This window comes from Erythrolamprus reginae, chromosome Z (genome assembly GCF_031021105.1).
Source record: "Erythrolamprus reginae isolate rEryReg1 chromosome Z, rEryReg1.hap1, whole genome shotgun sequence".
Lineage (NCBI taxonomy): Eukaryota > Metazoa > Chordata > Lepidosauria > Squamata > Dipsadidae > Erythrolamprus > Erythrolamprus reginae.
Genome location: NC_091963.1, coordinates 90296530 through 90318601, shown reverse-complemented (window position 1 = coordinate 90318601; position 22072 = coordinate 90296530). Strand labels below are relative to the sequence as shown.

General features: G+C 40.1%; 1 protein-coding gene across 1 annotated transcript in view; it reads left to right on the top strand.

Annotated features, from left to right (window-relative positions):
• The window catches only part of RPRD1A (regulation of nuclear pre-mRNA domain containing 1A), a 75381-nt gene that overhangs the window by 30843 nt on the left and 22466 nt on the right, over positions 1–22072 (top strand). The window contains exon 6 of the mRNA XM_070728909.1: positions 40–215. Within this exon, the coding sequence (XP_070585010.1) occupies positions 40–215 (176 nt within the window). The remainder of the gene's footprint in view (positions 1–39; positions 216–22072) is intronic.

Below are 22072 nucleotides of genomic sequence, written 5' to 3'. Positions count from 1 at the left end.
ATAATGTGAATTTTAAATACATTTTTGCTTATTTTGCAGACAAAGAATCAGGAGAACAACTTTCCAAGATAGTAGATGATGCATGTATGTTGCTGGCAGATTACAATGGCAGGTTGGCAGCTGAAATTGATGATAGAAAACAACTAAATCGGATGTTGTTAGATTTTTTGCGAAGCCAAAAAGAATTCCTGACAGAGAAAGAACAAACATTGGAAGTGCGTCATTTGTTGTGGTAGTCCTTTTCCTCAACTTTTCTTTCCTACTTAACATTTTTTACTATGTTTGCTTTTTACCATTGGATATGTTTATGATACTTTTTAAAGATACTACAACTTTCTCATATAGGTGGCTTTAATTCTTCTGAAATATTAAACAGTAAAATGTAATATACATTTACTAGGGGAGAAATGTTGGGAGAAGCATTTGTTTTATTTTATTATCAAATATTTTTGGGGACTTAATATAAAGTTTGACATTAACAGATCTCTTTCTTTCTAATATTGATGTATTTTTAATCTGTTGGAAACTCAGTACAGACAAGGGTTTTAAAACTTCTCTCACTGCTACAATTTCATTGATAATTGTATTATTCTTATGTTTCATTTGGCGATTTCTGGTTGCTCTTCTATTTTTTAAAACCACAAAAACCATTTCACCAACTGTTTGTGAGGTGAAATTTAATGCTAGATTATCTGCTTGCTTTATAGAAGTCCAAGATGATTATTTTTAAGCTTCAAGTGTATAAAGTTAGATTTAAAAAAAACAAAATTATAAAAGTCACATTTATTAACTTCAGGTTCTACCTAGAAAAAAGTTATAGGCACAATAGGCACCAGAAAATTCATCATTAATCTGCATGTTTTATAATCTGTATGTTATAAAGTGAGGAATCACAAGACTGCCCCTGATCTTTAAGTCTTTTTTTGCCATGGTCTTTTGCCATGGTCAGCAAACAACCTTGGTTGTTAAGGCAAGATAAGATTTCATGTAACCATGTGTTGGTAAGACTTTGTGTTGGTAATCATGTGTTAAGGTAAGATATCATGGAACCACAACTTGTGACCTTTCGTGCAGCTAGCAGGTTGCAAATGGCAATTATACGATACCTGAAGACACTGCAGCAGTCATAAACAAGTGATAGTTGCCAAACACCTGAATCATCATGAAGTAATAAGTGAAAAGACTGATCATAGATCAGTTTTTAAAGCACTATCATAACTTCAAAGCTGTTATAAAATTAATTGTCAGAAGTCAACTATCTGGAGAGCTTTAGATGATAGTTATTGAACAATTATTATCTATGGAAAATATTCTGGTAGCTGTAAGTTTGAATAAAACATTTATTGAATGCCACCAATTTATTTATTTTTCCCCTCAGATATCTGGTACACTGATGATTCTGATAGAGCTATTTATTAAAATTGACAAGTTTTAACCTGATTTAAGAATTATAAATTCAGAATCTATAGCAATAGTTTTTCATATTTGTACCTTAAACGTGGATAATTTCCTAGTCAATAGCATATAACAAAAGCCTAATATATATATATATATATATATATATATATATATATGTGTGTGTGTGTGTGTGTGTGTGTGTGTGTGTATATATATACACACACGCATTGCAGAACATAAAAATGCAGTCAAAAAAGAAGAAAAAACTTCCTCCCTTTTCCAGCACATTAAAAAACCAGGACATGAAATTGACTTCGAAAAAACTAAATTACTCTCCAAAACAGAACACATATATAAAAGAATAATCATGGAAGCCATAGAAATAGAAAAACACCCCCTCTATGAATAAACGTGATGACACGTCCCGCCTACCAGAAATTTGGAAACCAGCCCTAAACAAAAAATCATCCCCATGTCAATCCTTCAACTAAATGTGATTCCACCAACCAATCAAATCATTAAAACACAGCCACCCAATCTATTTGCTACATTCAAACCAAATCTCCACCCCTACCACTATTTATAAGGAACAAATGGCAGTTGCAAACAAACTATATTTACAGCAGCACGAAGCTTAGAACTTCAGCCTGATGATGGTGGCCCCGAGTCTGCGGAGAGGGGCAGCATACAAATCTAAATAATAAATAAATAAGCTGTGATGTTCCTTCAATACACCAGGGTGATTCAACACAAAAATATATAACCCTTCCCTGGTGCAGAGCTGAAGGGATTGGATACTGTAGCCTAGGGGTTAATTCTCTGCCTTACAAGGCAAAGGTTGCAGGTTCAAGTCCCAGTGAGGGTATGGCTAGCTGATGAGGCCAAAATAAGGCCGAAATAGATCTATCCTAGTCTCCCTTAATTTTCAAATTCAGCAAAAAAAAAAACCAAAAACATGTGACATACATACATACAGGGCTGCCATCAGGAATTTTGGGGCCCCATACAGCCTAAGTGTCTGCCCCCCCCCCGCGCCATTTTAAAACTACTTTTTTTAAGTTTTTAAGAAGATGTTAGATAATCATCTGAAAATAGCTGTAAATAAAACCCGATGTACCCAGAATTAACTTTATTCATAAGATTATGATAGCAACAACTTGACCTTAGTTTTAATGGAACTATAGAATAATCATATAATAACCGCTGATGTTACAGGCCGTATAACTATATAAAGAAGGAACTGTGAGGATAACAGTTCAAAAGGGACGGGGGTGGTGTTTGTTATGTTGTGTTGTTTTGTTGCTTGTCTTATAAAATGCAAATACAAAATTTAAACAAACAAATAAGTATATTGTAAAATGATAGATTATGTACTATCTTATTTTTTTAATGTTTACATAATAACTACTTTTTTAAAAAAAATCATCTGTCTGAAGTAGTGTAGGATTCCTGTCTAAGCAGGGGGTTGGACTAGAAGACCTCCAAGGTGCCTTCCCACTGTTATTCTATTCTAATTATCCAGGGGGTTGTGTAGTTATCAGTGGTATTAAAATAGGAGCTGTTAAAAAAAAACCAAATACAATTTCATATTGCTTCACATCTCAATATCCTTTTCGATCTAGTTTTTACGCCCATCGGTGAACGCAGGTCTGAACGAGCCCGTGGTATCGAAGTTAATTTCAAAGTACACTGCTCAAAAAAAAGTGAAGGGAACACTTAAACAACACAATATAAACTCCAAGTTGTCAATCAGCGTTGCTTCCTAAGTTGACAGTTTGATTTCACAGAAGTTTGATTTACTTGGAGTTATATTGTGTTGTTTAAGTGTTTCCTTTATTTTTTTGAACAGTGTAGATCAGGGGTCCCCAAACTTTTTACACAGGGGGCCAGTTCACTGTCCCTCAGACTGTTGGAGGGCCGGACTATTAAAAAAACGTGTGAACAAATCCCTATGCACACTGCACATACCTTATTTAAAGTAAAAAACAAAATGGGAACAAATACAATATTTAATATTTATTCTTCCTCTTTCTCTCTCTCTCTCTTTCTCTCTGTCCTTCTGTCTTTCTAATTCTCTCTCTCTCTTTCTCTGTCCTCTCTTTTTCTTTCTTTCTTTCTCTCTTCTCTCTTTCTCTCACTCACTCTCTTTGTATCTCTCCCTCTTTCTCCCTCTCTCTGTCTCCTCCTTTCTCTCTCTCTCCCTTTCTATCTCTCTTCTTCCTTTCTCTCTCCCTCTATCTTTCCCTTTCTTTCTCTCCCCCTCTCTCTTTCTTTCTCTCTCTCTTCTCTTTTTCTCACTCACTCTCTTTCTATCTCTCCCTCTTTCTCTCTACCTTTCTCTCTCTTTCTCTCTCTCCCTTTCTCTGTCCCTCTTTCTTTCTCTCTGTTCTTCTCTTTCTTTCTCTCTGTCCCTCTCTTTCTTTCTCTCTGTCCCTCTTTCTCTCTGTCCCTCTCTTTCTTTCTCTGTCCCTCTTTCTTTCTCTCTGTCCCTCTCTTTCTTTCTCTCTGTCCCTCTCTTTCTTTCTCTCTGTCCCTCTCTTTCTTTCTCTCTGTCCCTCTCTTTCTTTCTCTCTGTCCCTCTCTTTCTTTCTCTCTGTCCCTCTCTTTCTTTTTCTCTGTCCCTTTCTTTCTCTCTGTCCCTCTCTTTCTCTCTGTCCCTCTTTCTTTCTCTCTGTCCCTCTTTCTTTCTCTCTGTCCCTTTCTTTCTCTCTGTCCCTCTCTTTCTTTCTCTCTGTCCCTCTCTTTCTTTCTCTCTGTCCCTCTTTCTTTCTCTCTGTCCCTCTTTCTTTCTCTCTGTCCCTTTCTTTCTCTCTGTCCCTCTCTTTCTTTCTCTCTGTCCCTCTCTTTCTTTCTCTCTGTCCCTCTCTTTCTTTCTCTCTGTCCCTCTCTTTCTTTCTCTCTGTCCCTCTCTTTCTCTCTGTCCCTCTTTCTTTCTCTCTGTCCCTCTCTTTCTTTCTCTCTGTCCCTCTTTCTTTCTCTCTGTCCCTCTTTCTTTCTCTCTGTCCCTCTCTTTCTTTCTCTCTGTCCCTCTCTTTCTCTCTGTCTCTCTGTGGGTGGGTGTATGTGTGTGCGCGCACGCGCTCCCTGCTGGGCGGTCGCGGGGGTTGTTCCCGTTACTTTGTTGTTGTTATTGCCTTTTCTTTTAAAGCGAGAAAGAGTCGTGGAGACCTCAGGCGGAAGGAAAGCCGTCTCACCGCCTTTAAATGGCAATTGCGTGTCATCTGAGCATGCTCCTGAGTGGGCCGGCGAGGGATTTAAAAAAGGCTGGGACGCAGCGCGGAGCTCTCAAGCGAAAGAGCCGCCGCAGTAGGGGAGTCAGTGGGAGCGTTCAGGAGCCTCACGAAGCGCCGCGGTCCTTTTCGGCGAAGTCCTCGTCGGCGTTTGTTTTGTTTTGTTTTGAAAGGCGGCTGAGTCCCAGGCGGCTTTCCCGCACAATTTCTGCTCCTTCCCAGGGAGTCTCCTTTTCTTTTACCGAAGGGAAGCTCTGATTGACGGCATTACCTCAACCCACCTGTTGCCAGAAGTTCTCCCTTCCCGGCCGGCCGTGGGTCGAACGTCCAGGCGTAGCGCACATGGCCCCAAAAAAGGCGCCCAGCAGCAATAGCGCCCACGTGTACTCCAAGCGGCGGCGGTGGAGGGGGTGGGAGGGGGCGGGGCGGGAGAAAGCCGAGAAGAGGGGGCGGGGTTGTCTATCAAGGCGGAGGAAGGCGGAGCTTGGCAAGTCGGAGCGACGGAAGTGCCAGCCAATTAGGGGGCCCTGCCCCAAATGTGTCAACTTCGGAGAGCGGTTCTGCTAGGCGAAGTTGCCACTGGCGGCGGCAGGGATTTCAGTGGGAGCGATGGAAGCCGGTGAGTGGGGTAAAGGCAGGCAGCCGGCAAAAGAGGGAGGGTACAGACTGGGCATGTGCAAGGAGCCGCTGACTGCGGGCCCCAATTTGCCCGGGCCCGGTACAGCACTACCAGTAGTACCCGTCTATCGGCGGCCCTGCATACATACATACATACATACATACATATATTTGTTTGTTTTCATAGATTTTCACGGGTATATGTATGTAGATTGTTCTGAGTTCGGGTTTTGCCCCGTGTAATATTTTCAGTGTCTATGCGACGTTTCAGTGAAATGACATTCACCATCATCAGGCTGAAGTTATAAGCTTCGTGCTGCTGTAAATATAGAAATTCTATATTTACAGCAGCACGAAGCTTATAACTTCAGCCTGATGATGGTGAATGTGATTTCACCGAAACGTCGCATAGACACTCAAAATATTACACAGGGCAGAACCCGAACTCAGAACAATCTACATACATACATACATACATACATACATACATACATACATACATATATGCCGCTCAACTTTCTAGGGACTGGCTGCAATTTAAAATAATTGTAACCATCCATATATTCATAGGCCAACCTTGCTAGTTATCCCCCTGAGGTCAACAGCCTCAGGCCAGGTCTTTCCGGCTTTCCGGAAGGCCATAAGGTGAGGATAGTGCGGATCTCGGGAGGTAGCTGATTCCAGAGAGTTGGGACAACCACAGAGAAGGCCCTCCCCTCTGGACCCACCAGCCAACACTGTTTAGCTGACGGGACCCGAAGAAGAACAACCCTGTGAGATCTTACCAGTCGCTGAATTATCCTTCTATTCTCCATGAGGGTGGGTAATGTCTGACAGTTTTAATAGTGGCATGTCTTTAATATATATATAGCTTCTATTTCAGGTGAGCATCATGGATATTATCTTCTTATGGTGACATCTTCCATTAGTAATGCATCCTGCTAAAAATAAAATTCAGAATCAAAATTCTGTTTTGTCTTCTTTTTCTAAAAAAGAAACTTTCTTAATAACTGTTCAGTATGTTTGACAAATCAGTTTTGCTTAAATTGAAATAAACTACATCAATTATTCTCATCAGAGTGAATGTGTTAAATGAAATTCATTAAAATTAATTTGTATGCAATTGAGTTCATCAATTTCATATTGTCTATTGAGGTTATTAATAGTAAATTACTTAGTAAACATGTAGCTGTTTACGGTATTAAGTTGAATAACATGAATAACAACAGAACTATGTTGAGATATAGGTGGAGAATAGGTTTGTATATGTATATAAGTGAATATATGAGAAATGGAAATTGCATATGCTAATAGGTAAGAATGTAATCTCAACATGCCATTTAAAGTCCAATTGCTATAACTGACATAAAAAAGAAATGTTATATTCCTTGTTTAATAGAATCGAAGTGGTAGATTATATAAAGAATTGTATGAAAAAGTAAAAGATGTGTGAAAACATATCTTCTTACTGAAAAAATATAGTTCAAAATTATGAACTCTTAAATTTTCAGTATTCCTGCATAAATATGACCTAAATTGTCATCGCACAAACCCTTAAAACTTGATAAAGAGGAGGAACTGGAAGCGTCACAGCAAGAGTGGCTGGAAAATAGTGGGCTATGATGAGTTGCAAAAATCCAGACCAACGAGGGGGCTCTTTGGGCCGGATCCACCTTGAAGGGATGATAGAGAAGTGTCTCAGATGACCAAGAGGAACAGGCAAATTCCTCACCAGGTCAGAGCAGCTCTTCAGACTGCTGGCAGCCATTTGAAAATGACTGCTTAGAAGCTGGGGCAACCGGACTAGTTTTTTGTGCAGGAGCGGTATCTGAATGGAGTGTTGGAACCAAGTGAGTGGCCAACTTACAGATAAAAGAAAATTTAGAATTTGGATATTAAAAGGTATCCCAGATCTGAAATTAGCAGTTAATTAGCAATTGGAAACTTCCATTGAGGAAGGACAAAATGGAAACTAAAATACTAAAGCCCAGGAAGATTACTATTTTAAAATTTTTGAATTTGGAGAAATTTAAAAAGAAACAAAAAAAAAGAATCTGGAGAAAAATATTTTTATGCGGATTTAAAGTATTCTTGATAATTTTGACAAGCCTATTTGAAAGTATTTGGATTGGAGAGAACCATCTGGAGGAGGAAAGAGAACATTGCAGTACTGGATGGAAGACAGAACAGTACAGCGGTGTAACTTGACCTTGATTACTGAAAGATAATTTGGGAACTGAGAACTTTTAAGGAGTATCTGTTTTTCTATATTGCTTGGGTTTGATTGTTTATAACTGAAAGACAACTAACCTTTGACTTGGAATGAATTGGACTAACATTTGAATTGGACATTAGAATTTGAGATTATATGAACTTTAAATTTTAATTAAAGGTGATATAATATAAAAAGCTTTAAAACATTAAATTGCTATCATGGAATTGTGGTTGTATGAGGAATTATTTGAGATGTTAAAAATATGCATGATAGTGAGTCAGAAATTTTGTTGGAATATACAGGATATAGGAGAGAAGGTGGTTAAAAATATAAATGAGGAACAAGAAAATAACAGGAGAAGAATCTGAAAGCAAAAAACAGTTTGATGATTTCACTGGGATTTACAGTTATACAAAAAGACTAGAAAGGGGAACTTCCCTCTAAAAACAAACAAAGGGTAAAGAGGGAAACAATGGAAGAGACTAGGGAAATTTGGGGAGAACAACTCAAACAATGTGGAAAAGTAAAAGATATGAGAAAATATGTACATAAAAGAAAGCAGATTATACATAAAATGTATAAATATGTTCAAAAGAGAGAAAGGACTCAGGATATGAGACACAAAGAAAAAAGTTAAGGGAATGGGATAAAAGGAAAAATGAATTTTTTGCGAGATCTAATGGAAATTGTTAGAGAGGGAAAGATTAATGGAAAGGAGGAAGAAAAATAGGATTCACATTAGTAGATTTAAGGAAATTGTATTAATATTACTTTTGGGGAGTTAATCAAATTAAAAGGATTTTTAAAGTTTTTTTAAAAAAACTCTGCCACCTCCATCCATCAAATACCTAGATCAAATAATTACATCAGCATAAACAAAGCATAGTAAAAAATCACTCAAAATACCTGCCTTTGACTTCATCTAAATCATTTCTATCAGTGTCTGCCAGTCTGGACTTCTCTTTTCACTCAGCCCTCCTTTCCCTTTCCCTTCCTCTTCCATCTATTTCCTTTGACTTTCTTTTCCCCTTCTCTTTCCTCTTTTCTACTTCCTCTCCTTCCTTTACCCTTCCCTGACCAAAATATCTCTACTTCTGTCAATCATTTATTGAAACAGATGGCAGTTTTTTTCTATATTCTTATAGTCTTGCCAAAGCTTTTATTATGTTATTATTTTCAATCTTACATTAAAATTTATCTTGGATGTATAAACTTTATCATTGCTGCCTCCCTGCTATTCTCGTCACCTGGGTAATATTTCTGATTCACCCTTTTTTCTTTTTAATCTTTACTCAATCTCTTTTTCTAATTAAATTTCTTATCTAACCACACATAAAAATTCATCCATATTTTAATATTCAGAATCTTCTTTATCTCTAATCTTCACTGTCAATCTGTTCATTCCTGTGTAATCTAGTATCTTCTTTAGCACTTCTCCTGTCGGAACCACTTTCAGTTCCATGATAGCATATGCTATTCAGGTAGCAGTCACCACATATATAATAAAATACATTTCTTTTTAAAATTTCTCTGACAATATTCCCAATAAAAATGTTTCTGGCTTTAACTCTAGTTTTTGGTCCAACATTTCTTCTAACCATACTTTAATCATAATCCAATATTTTTTAGCTTTAGTGCAAATCCACCAATATGGTAAAAAGAACCTGGAATTTGCTTACCTTTCCAACATTCCATAGATTAATCTTTAAGCATTTTTTCTATTCTTTCTGATGATACATGCCACCTATAAGAACTTTATACAAATTCTCTTTATAAGCAGGAACCATAGTCATTTTATAGTTCCTTTCCCAAAGTTGCTGCCATTTTTTCAATTCTATCATGTGCCCATTGTGTCTCATCCATTTTATCATTGTTTCTTTCACTTGTTCAAATTCAAGATGGACAGTGAGTAAGTAATCATATAATTTCTTTACTAATTTTTCATTTTTCCCTAGTAATATTTTATTTAGTTGGTCACTTCTAAGTTGATGCCTTCTGCTTTTTTATTTGTTTCAAACTTCAATTGTAACTGCAGTCTCATGAACCAAACCATTTGTATTCCCTGTTTCAAATTTGTGCAGATTTTAATTCACGATTCTTTGTTAAAATTGTCCTTATACCTTGGGATATAATCCCAATTGACTTGATTTGGATGTGATAAAGCTTCAATAATAGATATCCAATGTGGCACACTCAAATAATGTTTAGATTTTATTTTTTCCCATACTAAGTATAGTGAGTTTCTAAATGCGTGCCTCTGGAAGTAGCTATGTATTTTATTCTCTCCCTACCAAATATGTGCGTGCCATCCCACCTGTAAATCATGTCCCTCTAAAAGTCTTATTGTCCAATAAGATCCATTCTCTCATCCATGTCATTGCTGCTGCTTGGTAATATAATTCCCAATTAGGAAGACCAAAGCTCCCCCCCCCCTAAATTATTGCATCTTGTAACATTTATTTTATTTTTTTATTTATTAGATTTGTATGTCGCCCCTCTCCGAAGACGCGGGGTGGCTCACAACAACAATAATACAATATACAAAGTACAAATCCAATATTAAATAAAAAGCTAAATTTAAAACCCATAAATATTAAAAACAATCATTACTGCACAATTTTCATTTTATTCTTGGTCTTTTCCTTTGCCAAATAAATTTCAGCGTTGTTTTGTTTAGTTCATTAAAAAGAGTCTTGTCTATGTTTATAGGTAATGTTGCAAATAAGAAAAGTAGTCATAGTAAAATGTTCATCTTTATTAGAGCAATCCTGCCCATCAATAATAACTGAAGATTCTTCTATTTTAAAAAATCTTTTTCAATTTGTTTTTAAAGTTTTAAATAATTATATTTAAGTGTTGCACATTTCGCTCAAGGGTTTTTATGTTAGATTTGAATATGGATGTACTGTATTTTTCAGTGTATAAGTCACATCTTTTTCCTCCCTAAAATAGGCTGATAATTAGGGTGTGTCTTATACTCTGAATGTAGCTTTTTTTCAGCCCTAACTAGCTGTTAATGATCTTTCTAGCTCTTACCTTGCATTGTTTCTCTCTGTGACAAATGTTTTCCAAGCCCTGAGTCTTTGCAGGGTTTTTTTCATTACTCTAACTTGCTTTGAGTAAGTTTCTTTCCAGCCCTAACCAGGTGCTAACAATGTTCCCAGCTCTTACCAGCTTGCAAGCTCTTTCATTGTTAATCTCTGCCAAGAACGTATTCCAAACCCTGTCTTTGATTTTTTTTCATTCTCTATTTGCTCCAAATATTTCTTTCCAGCCCGAACCAGGTGCTAACAATTTCCCCAGCTTTTACAGGCTTGCAAGCTCTTTCATTGTTACTCTCTGCCAAGAATGTATTGCAAACCCTGTCTTTGTAGGGGTTTTATTCATTGCTTTACTTGTTCCAGATATTTCTTTCCAGCCCTAACCAGGTGCTATTAATGTACCCAAGCTCTTTCATTGTTACTCTCTGCGAAGAATGTTTTCCAAACCCTGTCTTTGCAGGGGGGTTTTCATTGTTTTACTGCTCCAAATGTTTCTTTCCAGCCCTAACCAGGTGCTAACAATGTTTCCAGCTCTTACCCGCTTGCAAGCTCTTTCACTGTTACTATCTGCAAAGAAGAATGTTTTCCAAGCCCTAAGGCTTTCCAGGTTTTTTTTTCCGTTGGTCTACTTGCTCTGACTGTTTCTTTCCAGGTGCTAATGATGTTCCCAGCTCTTACTGGCTTGCAAGCTCTTTCATTGCTATTGTCTCAGAATAAATTTTTTAAAGCGCTTAACCAGGGGATAACATAATGTGCTGAAGCTGATCAGACTAAGGACACTAGCCAGTGAATGCCTGGTAAGCAAGTTCTTTTCCCTATTTTCCTCCCAAAAAACTAAGGGGCGTCTTATATTCTGGTGTGTCTTATACTCTGAAAAATGCGGTATATTTTTTGTAGCAAATAAAACGGGATGGGAAATTTGAAATATTGTCGATAGTCAATTAAAGGGTTTCTATGCAAGATTTTAATATGATGCCATTGTTGGTAAAATAGAACAGCAGATAGAATGTGAAAGGGTAATTTCGTTTAGTTTTTAAAGACAACTTAAGAGATGTAGTTGAAATGTAGTGGAATAAGAAATTTGAGAAATATATGTAGTAATAAAGGAATAAGACAACTAATTGATGTTATGGTAAGAAATTAGATTTAGAGTGATTAGTAATTTACATAGTAAGAAGAAAATAAGTTAAGATAAAGAAATATGTAAAGAGAATATTATGGCTGAAATGGAAACCATGTTGTAAAATGGATTATGTATATGAAAAGTATAATCGGGACCAGTGTTTCCCAACCGGTGTGCCGCGGCACACTGGTGTGCCGCGAGACATGGTCAGGTGTGCCGCGAAGAAATAAGCTCAGCTTCTGGTCTCGCAACTTTTTGCGAAGAGAAAAAAGTTGTGAGACCGGAAGCTGAGCTTGCTTCTTTGCACCTTCCAAGTTTTCCAGCAGCTGCGGCGCCCCGCCCGGCTGGAGCTTCCCTGTCAGCAGGTGAGCTTTGGGGCTTGGTGAGAGGGCAGCGGCAGCGGGAGGGCGGCGCGCAGCGGGAGGGTGATGGCGGCGGCAGCGGCAGTGGGCAGGAGCCATGCCGTGGGGCGGTGGCAGGGTGGTCCCTCTCTCTCTCCCCCTCTTGCTTTCTCTTTCTCTCCCCCCCTCTCCCTCTCTCTCCCAGTAGCCGTGGGGCGACGTCAGGGTGATCAGCTGTGAGGCGGAGCTACGGAACAGAGGAACAGAGGCACCGACGGCGGCGGCTGGAAATGCTGGAATTGCGTGGCTGGCACTTGCCTGCTGGCTGGACCAGGACAGAGGCTCAAGCCCCACGTCCATGCCCAGCGCAACGCCAGAAATGTACGGCGTCTAGCCACCGCTGTCTGTGCCTCCGTTCTGGAGCTCCGCTTCACAGCTGATCACCCTGCCGTCGCCTCACGGCTACTGGGAGAAAGAGAGAGGGAGAGAGGGGGGAGAGAAAGAGAAAGCAAGAGAGGGAGAGAGAGGAAGAGAGGGGGGAGAAAGAGAGAGAAAGATATAGCAAGAGAGGGAGAGAGAGAAAGAGAGGGAGAGAGGGGGAGAGAAAGAGAGAGAAAGAGATAGCAAGAGAGGTAGAGAGAGGAAGAGGGGGGGATAGAAAGAGAGAGAAAGAGATAGCAAGAGAGGGAGAGAGAGAGGGAGAGAGGGGGGAGAGAAAGAGATAGCAAGAGAGGGAGAGAGAGAGGGAGAGGGGGGGAGAGAAAGAGATAGCAAGAGAGGGAGAGAGAAAGAGAGGGAGAGAGGGGGGAGAGAAAGAAGGAGAGGGGTTAGAGAAAGAGAAAGCAAAAGAGAGAGAGAGAAAGAGATAGCGAGAGAGGGGGAGAGAAAGAGAAAGCAAAAGAGAGAGAGAAAGAGAGATAGCAAGAGAGAGAAAGAGAGATAGCAAGAGAGGGAGAGAGAGGGGGAAGAGAGAAAGAGAGAAAGACAGCAAGAGAGAGAAAGCAAGAGAGAGAGAAAGAGGGGGGAAGGAGGGTGAGGGAAAGACAGAGAGGGAAGGAGGGCAAAAAAGAGAGGAAGGAAGGGAGAAACAAAGAGAGATGGAGAGAGAGGGGAAAGAAAGAGGAGGGAAGGGAGAGAGAGAGAAAGAGGGAGAGAGAAAAATAGAGCGAAAGGGAGGAAGAGAGATATTTTTTGTCCAAACTTTTTTTTACACACAAACACCCGCCCCCTGCCCCCGCTCAATGTTCCCCAGGATTTTGTAAATGTGATGCGGCTCAAAAAAGGTTGGGAAACACTGATCTGGACAACACTTTGCATGTATGGCGTTGGGGGGACAAAATATTACAATTAAAAATTATTTTTAAAAACCTTGATAAAGAGAACCCAGTTAAACAAATGAGTGAAAACCTTTTTTTAAAGGAAATCGAATATTTGTGTATGGCAAAAGTATGTGAACCATTGCTTTTGGTAACTAGTGTCCCACAGGATTTGATTGTTTTCTTGATTGAAATATTTGACTCTAATTTTCCCTTCCAATGATAATTCTAGAGCCATGATGTGAACCTAATGCACATGTGCCACAGGTGGTATGCGGAGCCATATCTGCGGGCACATGAGTTGTTTCCCTACCTCAGCTCCAGCATGCATGTGTGCGCCAGCAAGGTGATTTTCAGCTGGCCTTGCCCACAGCTCCCTTCCAGGATTCCGGAGGAAGTGAGACGGCCATGGTGGTGAAGGAGATAGCCGGAGGAGCGTTGTGGGGGCCAGCGAGCTATGGCGAGGCTTACGGAGGGAGAAGGAAATAGTCCCTGTGGAGAAGGAAGCCGAGGAGAACATCATGGAGGCTGCCGGCTTGTGATGAGGTTTGCGGAGACTGTGTGGTGGTTGTATGACTGTGCGGTGTTATTGAAGGACTGGGGAATTGGAGATGTCACTTGACAACTACAGAGACGCGGGAAGGAGGCTGGGGCAGACATCGAGAGCCGAGCGGCAAAGTGGAGACGGGCCGAGATCGGTGGCTGAAGCATAGAGAGAGATCTGCCTGCCTCAGAGTCTTTGGAGGACAGAATTTATATACTTAGGACTTTGCCATTCCCTTTTGAGACTCCGGTTTTTGGCGTCAAGCTGTCACCAGGCAGCCTTCCTTTCTCCGGGGGTTGTCCTGGCCTTTCGTGTGTTTTTTTTGGTGCTTAACGGCGATCACTGACCTGGAGAGATGGTGATTTAATAGAGGAACTCCTTGTGTACCTGAGGGAGGTCGGCGGACCCACTGGGAAGCAGGGAAACCCTTTTTGCCAGCGCACGAAGAACCGATCTGCAGATCGGCCTGAAGCTGTGATGCTCCGACTCCATTAAGGAAGCTGTGAGAAGGCGGCGGTGAAACTTTGGAGTGAAATAAGTGAAGAGATTCCTTTTGAACGATCGTTGTTTGTGGATAATAGTAGATGAAAGACCCCCTGTTGTGTCCTTTGTATTGTTAAGGAAGAGTGCCAAACCCTTTGAGAAAAGCGGCGACTGCGATCCTTAATTGGCTGATGGCGGCAGAGAACAAACAAGACTAGGCAGATCGAGCAGATGTGATTTAAAACCTTATACCAACTGAACTTTTTCTGCTGGACTCTGTTTGTGATTTTGCAGTGAAAGATTGGAAACAACGTGTGATACACAACATTTGGGGGTGAGAAAGTTTTGGATGTCTTGATGGTAAGAGGAAGTTTTGGACAGGTTAAAGTGGATTAGAACGAACTGAGTCGGCGACAAGCCACAAAAATCGGAGTTTTTTATATACTTAATCTTTTTCCTTTTTTTTTTACCCTCTCTTTCATCTCCCCTCTGTCTAACCCCACTACTTCACCTCACTTTTGGTTGCATATTGACTTTGCATTGTTGTTCCAGTTGTCAGAAAACAAACAAAAAATCTACAAACTTTGAACTTTGATTCCCTATTAACTCTACAACGCTGTTCTCTTACTGACAGACTGTCAGAGATTGTCAGAGACTTTCTTAATCATAGAGACTCTCAGAGACTGAACTGTGAACTGTGACTCAGCGCTGTTGCATCAGCCCAAGAAGAGAGAAAAAGAAAAGGAAAGAAAAACATCCCTCAATATTATCTGCTCCTTATTAATTTCCTTCCCACTCCTGAATATTCCTGTCTACTGTTACTCTCCTTTTTCCAGTTACAGTTATCTTTCTTTTTTGAATACCCTATATGTGATTTGTTGCAATATTGAGAATAACCCCTTGATTGTTTGATTTTTGAAAACATTCTACATTGATATATTGCCATTACATCTTTATACTGTCATTGATAATACTTTATACTGTTATATTATCATCACTACTAGAGATCTATTGAATCTATGAATTAATTGGATTACTGAGCTAGATTTACTTACAGATTTATATCTGAACTAATAATTTATTTATTGACCTATATACATATATGCTGATGTGTTAACCTATCTACTTATTATATACTTATTTACCTATCTATCAATATAAACACTACAATTTGTCAAACAACTGTATTTAACTATTATAACTATTAATTATTATATATTAATTGAAAGTTATTTTTCATTACCTATTACTTATTCAATTCTTCTAACTTACTCTAACCTTCTTGAATACCCATATCTAGAACATTAATAATACTTATTAGATATTGATATAGAACTGTATATTGACATTTTTGAGTCTTAAAAATTGGATTATAGAGCCTATTATAATATTATTATAACTTATCCTACTATAAGTTTACTATAAGTTATTCTATTAAGATTAATATAAATCAATAGTATCGAACATCTTGAGTATAAGCTAAACTCATATTTCTGTATCTCTTACTATACCCTGTCTGACTTTCCCATAAATATTCAAAATGTCATCTACTAATACAAATACAAGTACTAAAGCTTGGAAGAAGGCAGCACCTCAATCTTCAACCACGACCACCCAGCGTAACTTAGAAAACTCTTCTACTGACAAAACATCAGCTGTACAATAAACCAAGCTGCACCCATCACCCTAGCTTCCCTACAAGAGATAATGATTAATATGCAGAAATCAATGGATCGGAAGTATGAATTAATGATGGAAAATATGGGTGCAATGAAGGAAGAGATCAAGGAAGAGATCAAGAAAATTGACGATCGTGTTGGACAGCTTGATGAGAAGATAGCGATGATGCATGAAACCCTCACACAGAATGATGAAAAAAATTCAAAAAATTGAGGAACAAAATGATAGAATGGAAACCAGGTTACAATACGGAGAAAGTAGAACAGAATATATCAATAAAAATCTGGAAGAGGCCATTTTAAATCTTGAGCTTGAAAAATCAGCATTCTTCTTGAGGTTCCAGAATATTAGCGAATCAAGTGAAGAGAACCTGCCTCAGATTATGTCAGAAATTCTTGCACCCATCACAAATAAAACCCCACAGGAAATGTATCAACAAATGGATGAAATTTATAGATTATCTACAAGTTACGCAAAAAGAAATCGCTTACCCAGGGAAGTACATATTAGATTCACTAAGCGTACTATAAGAGATGAAATCTACAATATGTCAAAGGAAAATCCTCCATCATATAAAGGAAAAGAGATCATAGTCCTTCGTCAAGTTCCTAGACGAGTGCATGAAAAGCGGAAACCCTGTCAAACCCTAGCTAATAAACTCAACAGAAACAAGATACCATTTAGATGGCTGACACCTGAGGGCATGCTTATCTCCTTAATTGACAAAAAATACAAAATAACTTCGATAGAAGATGCAAGGGACTTTTACGATCAAGTCATCAAAAAGGTAGATGAGGAATGTATTAGGGAGCAAGAATCAAAAGATAAATCTAGCCTGGATGAAATCAGCTCTGAAGACATTCTCGCAGATAAGGAAACTGGACTTAAATTAATGGAAGAATATGGCAGAGACGGCCCAACAACAAGATCTCAAGCGGAGGCGAGAAAGGAGAAAAGAAGAGAACCAGCAAACTAACTTACATCACAAAAAACCCTTACCAAATAATGAAATAAGACTATTCTCTATCAATATCAACGGCCTCAACTCTCCTAGTAAAAAGAAAAAAACATTCTACAAAATTGAACAACAAAAAGCAGATATAATCTGTCTCCAAGAAACGCATGTAAAAAAACAAGACCAATTAATCTTAAACCATCCCAAGCTTGGAGAAATCTTCACATCCCTTGCTGAAGTCAAGAAAAAAGGAGTAGTACTATACATTAAACCTAAACTTAACCCTAAACTAATTTACACAGACGACAACGGACAGATATTAATAGTACAAATTACATCAGGAACAAAAAAAAATACATATAATCGCAATCTATAAAATACCAACATATTTCAGATCACACTACATCCGAAAAACCTTAATTAACACCTGGCACTTCATTAAAAAAAACCACTACCTCTGCATCCCAAAATGGATTTCACCAACAGAAGCCATTATACACCCGAATGCATTAACCCCTGATAAAATTATAACATACGACCAACTACTAAACGAAAATAATGAACTAATCCCTAAGCAAAAACTCATGGAAAAAGGTATTAAAGTAGATTGGTTACACTACCTACAAATAAAATCAAAATATAATGAAGATAAGAACAAATCAGACTTCCAAAAAAAATAACCCCCTCGATAAAATAATTTTTGGTCCACAAAAAAAGCAAATATCAAATATATACAATATCCTCCTTCAACACGATACTGTTGAAGAAATAGTTAAAGGAACTATGATAGCGTGGTCACAAAACTTTGGGTACACAATTTATTTAAACGAATGGGAAAAAATTTGGACTGCTAACTATAAACTAACGATGGCACCCTCATATAAGGAAAACCATTATAAAATGTTCTACAGATGGCACTTGCCACCTGCTAGACTTGCAAAAATGTATCCAAATCTATCACCATTATGTTGGAAATGCAGGGAAAAACCAGGTACATATTACCACATCTGGTGGACATGTGAAACCACCCCAAAATATTGGGGAAAAATTAAAACTATGCTAGAACAAATTACTTCTCAGACTATCCATGCGAAACCCGAACTATTTCTACTAGGAATCACAAGACAAAATTTTAGTAAAGAAAACAGATATATTATAATCCATATTATTACAGCCGCACGGATTTTATATGCACAATTTTGGAAGCAAGAAAAAAACCCAACTACCCTATCACTCTTGATTAAAATAATGGAATGCGCAGAAATGTCCAAACTAACAATGGAACTGCAAAACAAGGATGAGACAGATTTCTACAAAGCTTGGGATAAATGTTACCTCTGGTTAAAAAAAAGGAATTATCTAAAAATTATTCATCAAGAAAAATATCCAACAAAAACAACTTGAAAAAATAGCAATTTACATCACAAATCATAACATCAAATTGAAACAACAAACTGTAAACATCGATCGACACGAACTCCAACTTTACAAAGAAAATAAACCCCTAAATCAATTATACATATTGGCACTAAAAACTACATACAAAACATATCGATAAAGCCTTAGGGTAAAACACACCAACTACGAGCTCAAACTACAGGCCGCAAATCATGAAAGACCCAGCTCTAACGCTGGCTTTCGCTTCTCTATCCCCCCCTCCTTCTTTTCCCTGTCCCCCTTCCTTCTATATCTACTTCCCTCCCTTCACAACCCCCTTCTCCCACTCCCCAATTACTACATAAGTAGAGTGTAAATGTTAAAATGTACAATATGTATATCTCTTTTGTCTTTCTGTATTTGGTTTTTATTGTATATATTTAATAAATTTATTTTCAAAAAAAAAAAGAGAGATGTAGTTGAAATGTAGTGGAATAAGAAATTTGAGAAATATATGTAGTAATAAAGGAATAAGACAACTAATTGATGTTATGGTAAGAAATTAGATTTAGAGTGATTAGTAATTTATATAGTAAGAAGAAAATAAGTTAAGATAAAGAAATATGTAAAGAGAATATTATGGCTGAAATGGAAACCATGTTGTAAAATGGATTATGTATATGAAAAGTATAATCTGGACCAGTGTTTCCCAACCGGTGTGCCGCGGCACACTGGTGTGCCGCGAGACATGGTCAGGTGTGCCGCGAAGAAATAAGCTCAGCTTCTGGTCTCGCAACTTTTTGCGAAGAGAAAAAAGTTGTGAGACCGGAAGCTGAGCTTGCTTCTTTGCGCCTTCCAAGTTTTCCAGCAGCTGCGGCGCCCCGCCCGGCTGGAGCTTCCCTGTCAGCAGGTGAGCTTTGGGGCTTGGTGGGAGGGCAGCGGCAGCGGGAGGGCGGCGCGCAGCGGGAGGGTGATGGCGGCGGCAGTGGGCAGGAGCCATGCCGTGGGGCAGTGGCAGGGCGGTCCCCCTCTCTCCCCCCTCTCTTGCTTTCTCTTTCTCTCCCCTCCTCTCCCTCTCTCTTTCTCCCAGTAGCCGTGGGGCGACGTCAGGGTGATCAGCTGTGAGGCGGAGCTACAGAACAGAGGAACAGAGGCACCGACGGCGGCAGCTGGAAATGCTGGAATTGCGTGGCTGGCACTTGCCTGCTGGCTGGACCAGGACGGAGGCTCAAGCCCCACGTCCATGCCCAGCGCAACGCCAGAAATGTACGGCGTCTAGCCACCGCTGTCTGTGCCTCCGTTCTGGAGCTCCGCTTCACAGCTGATCACCCTGCCGTCGCCCCACGGCTACTGGGAGAAAGAGAGAGGGAGAGAGGGGGGAGAGAAAGAGAAAGCAAGAGAGGGAGAGAGAGAAAGAGAGAGGTGGGGAGAAAGAGAGAGAAAGATATAGCAAGAGAGGGAGAAAGAGAAAGAGAGGGAGAGAGGGGGGAGAGAAAGAGAGAGAAAGAGATAGTAAGAGAGGTAGAGAGAGGAAGAGAGGGGGGGATAGAAAGAGAGAAAGAGATAGCAAGAGAGGGAGAGAGAGAAGGAGAGAGGGAGAGAGGGGGGAGAGAAAGAGATAGCAAGAGAGGGAGAGAGGGAGAGGGGGGAAGAGAGAAAGAGATAGCAAGAGAGGGAGAGAGAGGGGGGAGAGAAAGAGAGAGAGAAAGAGATAGCAAGAGAGAAAGAGAGAGGGAGAGAGGGGGGGAAGAGAGAAAGAGAGAAAGACAGCAAGAGAGAGAAAGCAAGAGAGAGAGAAAGAGGGGGGAAGGAGGGTGAGGGAAAGACAGAGAGAGGGAAGGAGGGCAAAAAAGAGAGGAAGGAAGGGAGAAACAAAGAGAGATGGAGAGAGAGGGGAAAGAAAGAGGAGGGAAGGGAGAGAGAGAGAGAGAGAAAGAGGGAGAGAGAAAAATAGAGCGAAAGGGAGGAAGAGAGATATTTTTATCCAAACGGCTCAAAAAAGGTTGGGAAACATTGATCTGGACAACACTTTGCATGTATGGCGTTGGGGGGACAAAATATTACAGTTAAAAATTATTTTTAAAAACCTTGATAAAGAGAACCCAGTTAAACAAATGAGTGAAAACCTTTTTTTAAAGGAAATCGAATATTTGTGTATGGCAAAAGTATGTGAACCATTGCTTTTGGTAACTAGTGTCCCACAGGATTTGATTGTTTTCTTGATTGAAATATTTGACTCTAATTTTCCCTTCCAATGATAATTCTAGAGCCATGATGTGAACCTAATGCACATGTGCCACAGGTGGTATGCGGAGCCATATCTGCGGGCACATGAGTTGTTTCCCTACCTCAGCTCCAGCATGCATGTGTGCGCCAGCAAGGTGATTTTCAGCTGGCCTTGCCCACAGCTCCCTTCCAGGATTCCGGAGGAAGTGAGACGGCCATGGTGGTGAAGGAGATAGCCGGAGGAGCGTTGTGGGGGCCAGCGAGCTATGGCGAGGCTTACGGAGGGAGAAGGAAATAGTCCCTGTGGAGGAGGAAGCCGAGGAGAACATCATGGAGGCTGCCGGCTTGTGATGAGGTTTGCGGAGACTGTGTGGTGGTTGTATGACTGTGCGGTGTTATTGAAGGACTGGGGAATTGGAGATGTCACTCGACAACTACAGAGACGCGGGAAGGAGGCTGGGGCTAACATCGAGAGCCGAGCGGCAAAGTGGAGACAGGGGCCGAGATCGGTGGCTGAAGCATAGAGAGAGATCTGCCTGCCTCAGAGACTTTGGAGGACAGAATTTATATATCTAGGACTTTGCCATTCCCTTTTGAAGTGTGCCAAACTGAACACTGAACGTTTATTGAGTTCACCTTTGAGAACTGGTGCTACATACTTCTAACTTGTTGATTAACGAATTTTAATCTATCTCTTATTCTCTTAACCTTTTTAATAATTAACTTTTAGATTTTTAGTATTAATATTAGTATTAATAATCTTAATTTTATTTTAACTTTCTTTTTAATTAAATTATTGGGGGGTTTCTTAAATTGATGGATAATTGGGGTGGGTTTAATAATATGAATGGAGTGAGTGGGATGGGTGGGGTGGGTGGGATTACGGTATGGATGGGGTAAATGGGAATGGTATGAATGATTTACTTGGCCCACCTGACGAGAGAGAGGCAGCAGGGGAGGAGGCACCGATCTCTGGGGTGGCAGAGGGTCGGAATATTCCAGTGCTGCTGGGGAGAGGCAGATATGGCGGGAGCCACAGAGCTAGCCATTCCCGTGGAATGAGAGATCGCTACTTAATAACGATCCCTCGTTCCGGCTCTGTGAGCTCAACCAAGGGTACTGGTGATGAGTGTAACTCTGGCCCTGGGCTCAGGCTACTGCTACTCAATGCCAGGTCGGTGGTAAATAAAGCTCTCCTCATCCAGGATCAAATCCTGGATGAGGAGGCTGACCTAGCATGTATGACTGAAACCTGGCTGGGCTCAGAGGGAGGAGTTCCTCTCTGAAATTTGCCCAGCCAGGTTTCAGATATGGCATCAGCCTCGACCTCAGGGAAGGGGGGAGGAGTGGTTACTATAGCCAGTGAGAGACTCATTGCTCCAGAGATTGCGGGCTGTGAGTCCCTCCTAGTGAAGTTGGACTTAGGGGTTCAGGTGGGCTTGTTGCTCACGTACCTGCCTCCCAGCTGCGTGTCAACAGCCCTGCCTGTGCTGCTCGAGGAGGTAGCCGGGCTGGCGGTAGGATT